The sequence below is a fragment of the Centruroides sculpturatus genome, unplaced genomic scaffold (genome assembly GCF_000671375.1).
Source record: "Centruroides sculpturatus isolate CEXI.00-Female unplaced genomic scaffold, Cexi_2.0 scaffold610, whole genome shotgun sequence".
NCBI classification, from domain to species: Eukaryota; Metazoa; Arthropoda; class Arachnida; order Scorpiones; family Buthidae; genus Centruroides; species Centruroides sculpturatus.
This window is the reverse complement of record NW_019385271.1, coordinates 297,821-311,490: the sequence shown is the minus strand read 5'-3', so window position 1 is coordinate 311,490 and position 13,670 is coordinate 297,821. Positions and strand designations below refer to the sequence as shown.

Here is a 13,670-nt window from a genome sequence, read left to right as displayed (position 1 = left end):
ATATATACAAACGAAAATAGATATTTATAAAAATTCTATTTCTCAGAAACGAAAATGAAAAATTTTAAATCTGCAAGTGCGAAAAGTTTTTAAATAAAAATCTCAATGACACTTTATTAGTATGATTTTGTAGTCAGTAAAAAAAATAAAAAAATATGAAAACATTTCGAAGAAAATGTATTAATTTTTCTAGGAAATTTTATGTTGAAACGTATAAAATATTGCAGAAAATCTTCAGAATATTTATTATTAAAGAAACGAAAGCGCGAAATTATATATTAAGAAGACATCACTTATATTTTCCGATTTTATAAACCATTATAAGTTTATTTAAAAGCTTAATTCTAAAAATAAATTAAGCGCAATTTAACAAACAAGAACCAGTTTGAAACCAGTTAGTGTATTTTCTCCTGTTAAAAGAGAGAAGGGGGGAAACGCACGGAAAAAATTCATTAAAAATCTTTTTGTGTAGTTTAATATGAAATTTTCGGTGGTACCGCATCTACGTTTCTTCACTCTCCCCGTAAACAACGATAGACTCTTCCATATCTAACACATGTTATTTCACTTGCAAAGATCGGAGTGAAAAGCAGGCAGCAGTTGTATTTTAAGTGTGGCATCCATTTTGTTGCCCAGCTATGGATAGAGACATTAAGAAGGTGAGCGAAAACGCATCTTTATCTCTTAACCGAGGTGGATGCGATTTTTATGAGAGTTAGTATTATTTGAACATTGTTGGGAGTGAAGGATCTTCTTTTTATCATTTCGATTTTATGATTATCACACATCCTTTCGCATGTTTAGATAGTAAATGTGACGTTGTTAGGGGGATATTTTGTGTAGTTTGGTGTATTGATCTGTACGGCATCTAGGTTAGAAGCTTCTCATTCTGTCTCTGCATTCTACGTGTGTTTGAATCATCTCGAGGATTTTCGCTAGATTTTTACACTGGTTGCTCAGGTATGTAATTTTTATGTGTTTATCTCTTCACAAATATTTTCTTCATCATTTCTCGTCATTTAAGTTGTGAACAACATTAAAACGTGTTTCGAATAAATTATTTAGCGTTGTGTTCTAAGCATTTATATCCTTAATATATATACTTTATAGGATAAATATCGATCCATTTTATTACTCGTAAATTTAAATCTTTTTTTTTTTTTCTTTTAATGTTCTATCGCTAGACAATATTGAAATTAAAGATTTAGTTAAAGATATCTTTTATAAAACCTAAACTGGAAGAAAATTTAATTATATAAATTACTTTTATTTATAAAATAAGTATTTGTATATCTATAAAAATTGATCTTAATGACAGACAAATACTAAAATATAATCCAAATAAAGATACATTTAGAGTCGAAAATTTTGATTGTGAAACATGATTATTGAGGATATATTGTGTTATATAAACTGCGATATTTTTTTCCTCTCTTTTCTGTGTAAAATGCACAGGGAACGACGGATAAAATGATTGAAATGTCCTTGACGTCATCGACTGGGCTGATCAATTATAGAAAATCTGTAAGATAAGCCATCCATGAATATTTTATTGACGAAAGCTAGTTACAGGGGTATATAAAAGTAGCCAGCTAAGTAAAGAATATTATAATTAGTATTCCTAAATTAATTAATATTACAACGAATTTTTACTTATCTGGCGTGACGTCATTAGGGATGCATGATTATTACAATGTATAATTCTGTGGTTGTTGCACGTTTCACGTTACGAAAATTTCACACGCGATTTTAACATTGACCTTATATTTTTCATTTTAAAGAATTTCACGTATTATTATAGTGTTTTCTCGAGGTTAAACGTTACGTTTTATCCCTACCGTGACGTCATAAGCGAACGTTCCGCGTGTTGTCTTAGCAGACGAAATTATTTTTCTTTTTCTCCGCCATCTTTACGTGTCATCCAGGTAATATTTTTATACATTATTTTATCAATTAAAATTAACTAAATGGTAATTTTCACTGAGTTATATATGCCGTATAAACGCCTTTACGAAGATGCAATTGAATGAAGCATTCTCGTGTTACAATGTCAATCAAACTTATGCTTATTTGAAAAAAAAAATATACAGAATATCTATAAATAATCTGTTAATTGATTATATTTAATGGCATAATACGATATTAGTAAGTGCTTATACCTTGTATATTAGATTTATAATTAAAAAGTTCACGATGTACATCTACTATTATAATAAAAAATCGTGTAAAATATCCGTATAATGTTTCTGGATCAAAATATAACGATACTAATAAATATTTTTTTTAAAATCTAATGTAAAATTTAATAAAAAATTGCTTTAAAAAATTAAAATTTGTCGTTAAAACTGCGTAGAAAACATTTATAATTAATATTATATACACTCAATTCTTTTATTAGTTATGTTACAAATATAGTGTTGCTTTTAGTATGAGTAAAAATAGAACGATTGTGTGTTTTAGTAAGCCAATATGGTCCAACCACCGTCCCCAACGATAGCTTATTTGCTTTGTCACGTTCTTATTCAAAAATTTATATTCGATTTTATATTTTAATAACATTTTTTCCCTCAATTTGTTTTTGTTTACTCTTTTTCTCTTTGTTAAAATAAGAATCAGTAAATTTCTTGGTCCCGACTCTTCGTTAAAAATGATACTTGATCCGAAGACCTGGAAAAAAAATCAACAAATACTGATACATAAGAAAAATTTATATAAATAAACTACAACACTTAATTTATTTATGATTTTAGTTTAAAAAAAGGGAGAGAGAGAGAAGTGAAAAAAAGGAAACTTTAGCGTTAAAAATAAAAGAACTTTATATAAATTATCGTGTTCTTAGTAGTTACAGACGTGTAAATTTTGCATAATAATGTAATGCAATATATAACATCACAATTTAGACATTTAATAAATTGAGTTATAAATATATAAATATATTGTATGTACTGTACGTCTAATATAAAGCACAGTATTATCTGTATAATTTATTTATGACGTAAAGACTTCATTATTACTTTCGTATATTACAGACTAACATCGTTATGAAATACAATTTGCTTATTGTACAGTACATAATATAGTCACTTTTTTATTTATTATTTATTATATACCTAATAAGTTAAGGTTTATAATAAATAATGGGTATAAATTTAAAATTACACTATAATAAAAAGGCACTTTTTCTACCTTTGCTTTAATGTTATGCAAGAATGTTTCCACTAACAATATAACAACTAAATGCATCTAAGTGATGAATTGCATATAGGCCTACAGGCTAGTGCTTATAATTAAAACATAGAAACATTTTAATACGGAAATATATGTACGGATATTTAAATATATAAGGATAAAGTAGGCTACAATTTATTTATTTTTTATTTCTTTATATAAACAAGATATAAAATATATATTTTGTAGATACTTATTGCTCACAATGTTAATATGTAAACTGGAAAATATATAATAAATGTTAATTGTTTAACTCAATATTTATTCCTTTTTTTAAACTGTATTTAAAGAGTAAATTCTATTAACTCAAATATTAGTTAATTAATAACATAGAAAATATTGTATTTAAATATCTGATAAAAAGATAACTTATGAATATATTATAATCATGTTTTAGAACAACGTGAATTTATATTTAAGAATTAAAAAATGTATTTCAAGCATAAAATATAAACATATTTCTAAATATTTTTTAAAGAATGTACTTACAAAATGTATAAATACCGAAATGTAGTTTAAACATATACGTGTGTGTTTGTACTGTACGTACTATATATATATATATATATATATAACATTCTCCAATCTTGATTATAATTCTCGTCATCGGTAAGTGTATTTCTTAAGATTTTAAACTCATTATTTTTATTAAATTAATTCAAAGTGGAAAATTCTTCTGTCAATCTCACAACCTTTGACCTTTAAAAGCTGCATATTCCTGTCTGGAGAAGACTTTTTCGATTTTAATCTTGGAAAACACTCTAAGAATATAATGATTTATGCTTTTAAAATTTTCATTTATTTTTCCCTCTAAAACTTTTTGTATATTTTTAATGACTTTGTTATTTAACATAATTTAAAAGTATATACTTTGTTTAAATATATATTAAGTTTTTTAAATTGTATATTTAATTAACATTTAAAGTTAATTAATCGATGTTAGTTATCTGCGGAAATTTTAAAGCGATTAATGATATTTCGATACGAGTAGTTTGTACATGAGTATAATAAATGACTTCATTCAGATTAAATGTTATAGAAATACGTGCCTAAATAATACTCTATTATATAAAATTTTCAATAAAATGTAATGTAATTGTTGAAAATCATCCCTTTAAACTTTTATTAAGATAAAATCAGATTTATCTCAAGGACAGCGACAGTCATTATTTTTAAAAAACTAGAGCAAGTTATTTGGGAAATCGTAATGACTATCCGGTTTTCTTACAATCCAGTTTTTCTTCTCTTGTTTTTTCTATAGTGTAGATATCAATAAAATATATTGGATGTTTTGATATAAATTTCTCTATTTATTATAAACAATTTCGTTTGTAATATGTTGATTAATCGATAAAATAATTTATATCTATCAATGTCAGTTTATAAGAAATTATAAAACTACAGACCATTTCAGTGTTCAATATCATGATTTTATGAAAGTTTACTAATATATGTTAAAATATAATACATTTCTGTATGTTGAAATGTGTTTTTTTTCTTTATTATTGATAGATTAGAAGATGAACAGCCTTATTATGTCAGCTGCCCAGATCCTATTTTCATTCGGAAGTTATAACTGAACGTTTATCAGGTTATGGATGAAGAAGAGAAAGTAGAAGTACCCAAGTATTTACGAAACATTCCACCAAATACCATTAATCATCCTATAGACAGGAATATCGCTTGGAGTTTTGTGTTATCCGTCATATTCGTGGCTGTGGCTATTGTCACTGGTTTTCCTATCGTTGGTTTAATGATTGTACTCTTACCACTAGCAGTTATAGCTAGGCAAACTACGTTCAAGTTGTGCACTTGTAAGAAAGGTACGTGTAACGGTCAGAAATTAAAGCTTGTCTCTCCTGCCGATACATTCTGGTTACACGATTCAGACTTTAATCGGTATATTGGACACTGCTTATTCTTTTTCGATTCAGAGTTGACAGTTTCTAGGATGAGGGATATCGTTCTGGTTCGTGTTTTAAACAGAAGAAAGGATGACGGACAGAAAGCATTTCCGCGTTTTACTCAAAGGATCTTAAGACTTTCGGCAGGCTACTGTTGGTGTGAGGATAATGATTTCAATGTTGAGAATCATATCTATGAAGATGACGTTAAGGTACGCACAAAAAAGCAATTGAGAATACGTCTGAGTCAGCTGATGATGGAACCTTTGCCATCTCATCGTCCATTATGGGAAATCAGACTGGTGAGGGATTATGGTGGAAATTCCGATACGGTATTGATCGTTAGAGTGCATCAGGCAGTTAGTGATGGAATTTCGTTGATTAAAATTCTCACCAATTGTCTGTCGGATACGCAACAGCCTATCAGGATGAAACCAAGATTCGGTGGAACTACATTTCCTCTTAATGTATTTAGAGCGCTTGTCGTGGGTCCATTGACTTTTATAATGTGGTTAATTTTTACCAAGAGGGACTATAATTTTTTCTCTCGTGGAGAGCCTTGTTCTAAACGTCGCGTCGTTGCCTGGTCTAGGGATATCCGCCTTTCGAAAGTATTACGAATTAAACAAGTTACTAGAAGTTGCCTGAATGATATACTCCTGACAGCCACAACCGGTGCAGTCAGGGAGTATTGCAGGAAACATGGGCCTTGCAACCCACCAGATGTGACTGTAAGTAATTTTTCTATTATTTTCTCATTAAATTATAACAATGTGACAAGATAAATGTAAGAACAAATCTCGTTACAAGATAAAATAGACTTGAAAATAGAGTTTGCTGAGTGGTGGTATTTTTTTGTTTTGTTTTGTTTGTTTTTTTCCATACCTTTCTTTTTAACATAATTGGCTTGAAAAATCTTAATTTGACAATAACATCCCAACATGAAAAAAAATCTGGATTGTTTCCAATACTGCTCTTACGTCAGGTTTGTAACGTGGCCTCTAAAACACTTTTTCTTTCCTTAAATACTTCTGTAGTTCATTCTTTAAAATTCTTTTTTGCTTAAAGATTATTTAGGTTAATGCTCCTCTTAAAAGTGCTAAAAATTATTCTTAGTCGTACATAATTTTGTAATTTATATTTGTAAATATCAATTCTTTAAATTATTTGCATTGCATAAAAACTATTTCGGATTGATTAAGCAGAACAAAATGAATTCATCGGCATATTTAAAATGTCCTTGAGTTTTCTTTTGCCTTATACTCATTATAATTCTTTAAGGAATTAATCAAAGGAAAAAAATCATTTAATATCTTTATAAATTATCTTCAAATATTACTTTCTTTGTCATTACATGACATTTTCGATCATAACAACCCATCATCTTAATTACACTATTGTAATGAACACTTAAAAACTTTGCCTCTTATTGTTTCATTATTGCTGTGTTCCAAGTTACCAAATATTTTTGTTAGACTCCTGTTGTTTTTCATCTCTATCTATTTTCCTGTTTCCTGATAGACGGTAGATAAAGCTAAAATAAACGGTCTCCTGCTAACCACCGGTGCACGGTAACATGAAAATTCATCAGTTTAAAATTCTTCAAGGTTAGACAGCAAGTTACAAAACTATGATAATCCGAATCGCATAGTTCTCATTGTATTTATTATTATTTTTTTAAAAATTTATTCTAGGTAAGCTTGCCAGTCGATCTGAGTTACGAACCTTCAGCTGTAGAGTCTATACCAGAGATGGGAAATAAAATTGCTATAGTAAATACCTGTTTACCTACAAACAAAGAAGGTGTCATACCACGCTTATGGGAAGTACGTCATTATATGGAAGAACTAAAAACGTCTGCTGATCCTGTTGTTATGTATGGGGCTATATATTTTCTCATAAAGTTATTACCGCACGTTTTATCCCATTGGTTACTAGGTCTTATAAGTAGGAAAGCTACTGTTAACTATTGTAATTTGCCCGGTCCTAGTGAGTTTATCGTTTTAGGATCAAGAAAATTAAAGAAATTCTATTACTGGATGGCTTGTAATCCTAATGTACCAGTTTCATTTTCATTATTAACTTATGGTGGAAATTTAACTGTTGCTGTGTCTGCTGATCAAACTATCGTCACCACGCCCAAGGACCTTATTAAGAATTTCATCGCTGAGGTAAAACATATTTAAGTTTCAAATTTATATTACTTAATAATAAAAGTTATTAGACAAATTTATAACATGTGTATTTCAAATAATGAAATTTTTTAAAATCTATTTAGAATTTAGAATATTTTAATATTCTAAATTCTAAATTTAGAATATTATAATATTAAAATATTATAAAAACACAGAATTGAGATATTACTCTACTAGATTTAAAATGGAAAATTAATAACAAATATAGCTAATAACAGCTCTGTTACTAATACATTTGTTTATATTTATCAAATATAATCTTACTAAATCTATTGTTCTTTTTGAATTAGATGTTTAATTAATTCATTTTATTTATTGATATAGATTGTATGTATGTATTCGTTTTCATATTTGAATAAAAATTTACTAGTAAAACAGAAATTCATAAATGAAAAATGATGTTATAGATATTTTGATTCTTTATTCTGCTGATGTATTGATCTGATTTTATTATAACGCATATATTATACGTAGATCTGACATATTTGATCATATCATGAATTTCGTGATATAATTTTTTAACTATTAATTATGAGTTTAATGACGTAATGACTTTATTGGCTTTATAATATAATAATCATCATAATACCTAATTCCATTTAATTATTTGTTAATTGATGAATTAAAAGATCCGATTTTTTTTGTCGGATAGCTCTCATATAACAACTCTACATAAGGCAACATTCATTATTCTATATTCGAATTAACAAAATCGATTTAAATAAATAAAATTAATTTCTTTTTTTAAAATATTTAATATTAATTATTCATAACAAATAAGAAAACTGTGATTAAATTGACTATCGTATTAAAAATATGCACTTTTATTTATAGATATTGATATTATAGATCATAAAAAGGGATATTTTCTTTAATATAAAAAATAAATTCTATTTTATTTTTAAATTGAATTAAAAATGTCTTCATTTAACTATCTTCTAGATTATTTCTTGAATTTATAGAACTAAATTATTTCTAGATCCAAAGGAAAAAGATATGTATCTATTTATTTTAGTGTTAAAACAAGAATTCCCTTTTTAATAAAGTAGTTCCATAAAGGATTAACATTACCAATTTTTTAATGTAAAGATATATAATTCAGTCTTTGTTTTTTAATTAACATGATCCATTGTTCTGTGAGATGTAGGAACTGATAATATGTGAATTCCATGTTAAATACTCTTTTATTTTTAATGATTTTCGTTTCTTGTTTACAATGTATCAACATAAGATATATTGATACGGTTTAATATGAATTTCTTTTTAATTTTCTACTATAATATTTTTATAAAATGCATTTTATTTGTACAGTCGCATTCTCCAGTTTTATCGTATTTCTTGATAATTTTATTTAATCGTCACTTTAAAATATAAAATTAGTAATTAAATTATAATTAATCGCATGGACGAGAAGTCTTTAATGCGTGCACGTTCAAATATGGGGTCAATAACTAGTACAAGGCTATCGTCAGGGGCTTTCCGATTACTCACGCAGATCACGAACTTATACTATTTACCATATCCGTGTCATCACCTACCTGTTTAGAATCGATTTATAAACGTAATTCCTCTCTCTATCCGAGAAAAATAAGAAAAAAGAATTGCATAACATTAATCTAACCTAAATTCTAAAATTATATAGTAAGTTTTTGTTTTTCTGCAGATCAATAAATTGGCTCATTTACTAGCAAAAAGGAGAATACCAGGTGAACAACGTAGAAGGAGCAGCTATACATCAGAAAGGAGGCAAGAAGAGATTATAAAACCCCCCATGCAACAAGTAAGATCTGGCCTGAGTAAGATAGTTATTTCTTCTATTTTAATTAGAAATACATTAACTGTAAAAAATTATTTGAATTATAATTTTACGATAAAATTTTTCTATCATATTTAAAGATTTTTAAATAAATTTTTCATAAACACTATACACTTTGCATAATTTATTAGTAATATACAAAATTATTATTATTATTAGTGATGGTAGTAGTAGTAGTATTTAAATAATTTTTCGTGCTTTATTTCTATGAATGAATATAGTACAATAGCAATTGACATTAAAGTTTCAAATAGACTTCTGAATGTTTTTTTCGAAAACCTCACGCACATTATATATTAAACATGGCATAGTTCCTTTATAAATAATAACAGTAATAATGCCATTNAGAATTTATTTAATTAAGAGTTTGCACGCTTTTTACATAATTAATTGTATTTTTACCGAATGAAACTAATTATCATAGTTATTTTTAAATTTAAAAAAAAATTTAATCGATTTTTAAAATAAATTTTACATTATTATTATATTTTTCACTTATTTCTATATTAATAGTATTTATATATATATATATATATATATGTATGTATATATTAGTTACAGCAAAAACTACATTTGGTACAAGAGGAGCTTCACGAAGTGGGACAGAAATTCGAAATGCTCAATCGCTTAGATAGCAGCGTGATAATTGAATATAAAGGGGTGCCAATATCTCGTTCTGCCCTCTATTGGAAATTAGAAGAATTAAAAGAAGAATTTTCTGAATTATTGGCAGAAATGAGAAGAAGAAAATCTCTAGCTGATGGAATTATTATTAACATAGAAGTAAGGAATTTCTTTCAACGTTTATTTTCATATTATTTTAATATATATGTATTTTTTTTATATTTATATATGGTATGAATAAATATTAAAATATTTGCTATTACGATTAATGAGAAATCTTTTCAATGTTAAGCAAACGTCTGCGATATGCAGGTTAATAATGTTATTTACACTAACTATAAATTTATAATTAATTAATATAATTTCCTTTAATAATGATGAACATTATACGAACTTATATAATATATAATAATTGTATCGCTGTATACAACGATAATAACTAAAAATGGTTTTATAGATTTATCTATATTCTTAGATCTATCGAAACTTTTGTTATATGAAAGTTTTATTCGATTTTATGTTATACATTTAAATAGTTTATAACAACAAAAATTGCAAATGTAGGCTATTAAAATAGTATTAATTTGTTATAATAACGGATATAGCCTATATATAATGCATATATATATTTTTTTTGCGTTCATATTTAAATAAATATTGATATTAAAACTATTTTATAGAGATAATTCCAGAATAATTTGAAAATTAAAAGAATATAAGATAAGCCAACAAGTTATTTTACTTGTTACAATTGTACAAAAGACAATGTACGTCTTCTATTGATATTTAAATAGAATTATATAATACACATAATGATTCTTTAACACCCTTTTTTACAACTAAAAATGATCATCGTAAAAAATATATTAATTGGGATGCAATTTGAAAAAATTGTAGATCTATAAATTTTTACTGTCGTCCGTCTGTCTGTCTTTCCTTAATCTCCAGAACGGAGTTAGATAGATGACTCTATTATTAAAGGAAAAGTATGATGTACAGGGGTAAGATACTACTAATTTGAGAAGTAAAAAGCACATACAGTATTACAAATTAAATAAATTAAAAATTTCAGCTCTGCATTGTGACGATGTCACAATAAATAATTGCTCGTTAAAATACAGACGGTTCTTTCGTGTTTCGACACTAAAAAAAAACTATTAATAGTCTATAAGTTTATATATACGAGCAATTACTTATTGTAACAATGCGGGACTACAATTTTTAATCTTAATTTAATTTTAAAAATCACGTGACTTCCGGTCTAGATCGGACGTTCGTATTAAATGTTAACAAATGATTCGCTAATTTTGTAACATTTGTAATAACCTTGTAGACTTATATATAAGCTAATACTCTTGGTGTTTTATATAAAATCATTACAATAGGTTTTAAAAAGTATAATTCCTTTAGAAATATTCGATTATTGTTAGTTCAATAAAAATATTACGCAAAGATCTTACGATTCTGAAGGATAGTTTTGCCGTTTCTACTGAATTTAATACTGCAAATCCATTAATAGCAATTTAGATTTAAAAATGATTTCCAATAAAAGAAACACAATTTATAAAATATATTTTATTGGTTATTATTGCATTATATAATAATTATTTTAAAAACATATTAATAAAGAGTATTTCATTCCGGTACGCTATTTAAATTCCATTTACAATCGCATTACTTGTATGGCATCATTCCGTCTGCAAAAATTTAATTATCGCGGTGATTTGCTTTTTTATTTCCTGGACGAAAATTTACGAATTAATCGATTATCGATTTCGCAATTAATTTCAATTAAATTCCGAATTCATTCAAAACAAATTTAGTAATTAACACGAAATGTCATTTTACGTCACCGATGACGCCAGTAAAAGTGCATCATTTATTTCTATGGATATTTTTGGAAATGATATTATAGTAAATAATTGATTTCCATTCTGTCGTAAATCTTTCAGAGATGTACTGTTGCCGTTTATATTTTATTTATGATTCAAAATTCCTTTTCCAATATACATTTATCTGATGTTAGACAAACCGTCTACCACTTTGTCATCCAGTATCAAATAAAGCTAGGTATTTCATATATGGTTAACATCATATTGGTCTATAAGTTACTTGCATTATCTTTATAACATTTTTATTCCCTTTTTTTAATGCCTAAAATTTTTTTTTGATGGAATGAAAGTAAATTTCGTTTAATTTAAAATGATTAATTTTAATAATGATTTCTATAAATTTAGGATGAAGATTTGGACGGGGAAGTTAGAAGGCCAAGAAGAAGGGCCTTATCTACATCTGGAAGGAGAGCAAGTTTCTCTACAATAGCATCAACAGTATCGACAGCTAGACCATTAACCACTCCTACCATGACTCATCACAGTTCATTTCTGTCACCATCCCGACTAGATATTAATTATTCACCAAATAATCAACACAGAAATGCACAGGTGCGTATCTCAATTAAATATTCTAGTACGTAAATACAAAAGCAATGATTGCGAATCCCTCTTCGTTAATGAGACTGAAATGGAATTTTGTAGAAAATCACGATTCTGTTGTTACCAGTGTTAATTGTTTTATTTTTTTTCCTTCTTTCCTAGGGAAGAATGGCACGAAGAGCTTCTGAAAATCTGAATAGAGAAAGAATATATTGATTTACGTATAAATTCGAATACATTGCAGGTTTTATTGTAAGTAAACGTTTTAAAAAAGCAAAGCGAAATTGTTTTAAATAATTATGCATTAAATAATTGCTATAATTATCATCATTTCGAATATTCTTATGCCAATGTATTTATTTGGCAAGTCATTGTAATTTATTATACTGTAAAATATCGTGTATAAGATTCGTTGGAGAGTATCAATTCCGAATTGATCACCTTCCTATCGTTATTTTAATTAATAGTTGAATTGTTAATCTTTACCTGTATATATACAGTAAATATAGTTGTACGTATTTTATTCTTTTTCTATTAGGTAGCAAAGTAATTTAGTATAAAAGTAATTGGGTTGGAAATTCATTATGCATATTTATTAATTTTGGAATAAAAAAAATATTTATGAATTTTTAGTGTTTTCTGTAAATTGAAAATATAGACTAATCTGTACAAATGTATACAAGTAATTTTGATTTACTGCACACACAATGGTAAACTAATAAAATATTGAATTTATTGCACCTAATAAAATATTGAATTTATTGCACCTAATAAAATATTGAATTTAAATATGATGGATTTAGTTATATACGTTACATATAAATAAATATATATATATTATGGGAACTTGTAAACCAGTACGTAAATTTTAATTTCAGTAAGATAGTTAAGGAACAGAATATTTTTCAATAAAACTTTACTGGTAAACAATAATGTAATTTTGTTTTGTTGTTAAGATATTTTCAATGAAATGTTTTTAAGCAATGAATTTCTGAAGAAAAAGTGATCTTCATATTTTGCCTTCCAAATATCACTCTGTTTTAATAATTGTATGACAATTATAGAATAAAATTTTGTTCCTAAAAGTAATCACAAATACATTGATACGTTATTGAACACATTATTTAAAATATTTACAATAACACTACATACTTGAAATAGTAGATAATGAAGAAAAAAAGTTAGTTAAAATTGGAGAAAAGGTTTTCTTTTTATATACCAATAAACAGCCTTAATAACAAACTTTTAAAGGAAAATAATTTTAAAAATGTTTATGCTCGTGAGAGCTAGAGTTAGTTTGTAAGCCTGTTAACTTTACCCTTCTTATTCTAAGATTTATTACTTCTGTACTGTACAGTACATCACAGCAGCCAGGCCAAAACTCATGAAATATTCTTTGTATTATATATACAAAATATACATAAAGATATTTAAATTCTTAATAATCTATTATTAAGAAAGAAGATTA

At 26.5% G+C, this 13,670-nt stretch overlaps 1 protein-coding gene across 4 annotated transcripts; it reads left to right on the top strand.

The window, feature by feature from the left end:
- Positions 1-433: 433 nt before the first annotated feature.
- On the top strand, positions 434-12,945 carry LOC111636988 (putative diacyglycerol O-acyltransferase MT1468). 4 transcript variants are annotated; one of them, XM_023382385.1, is made up of 7 exons: positions 434-659; positions 4,741-5,863; positions 6,827-7,303; positions 8,991-9,107; positions 9,699-9,926; positions 12,005-12,211; positions 12,365-12,945. In XM_023382385.1, the coding sequence occupies exons 2-7, from the start codon at positions 4,823-4,825 to the stop codon at positions 12,416-12,418; spliced, it is 2,124 nt and encodes a 707-aa protein (XP_023238153.1). In that variant the 5' UTR covers positions 434-659; positions 4,741-4,822; the 3' UTR covers positions 12,419-12,945. The 4 variants fall into 4 exon arrangements, with proteins under 4 accessions (XP_023238153.1, XP_023238152.1, XP_023238155.1 ...); XM_023382384.1 differs by having other exon boundaries at positions 434-960; XM_023382386.1 differs by lacking the exon at positions 434-659 and adding an exon at positions 1,351-1,925.
- The last annotated feature ends 725 nt before the right edge of the window (positions 12,946-13,670 follow it).

Bases quoted from the DNA above. Each gene is read 5' to 3' on its own strand.
- LOC111636988 (XM_023382385.1), top strand. From the start codon at position 4,823: ATGGATGAAGAAGAGAAAGTAGAAGTACCCAAGTATTTACGAAACATT. The intron at 5,864-6,826 runs GTAAGTAATTTT...AATTTATTCTAG, and splicing joins GCAACCCACCAGATGTGACT to GTAAGCTTGCCAGTCGATCT. The intron at 7,304-8,990 runs GTAAAACATATT...GTTTTTCTGCAG, and splicing joins TTAAGAATTTCATCGCTGAG to ATCAATAAATTGGCTCATTT.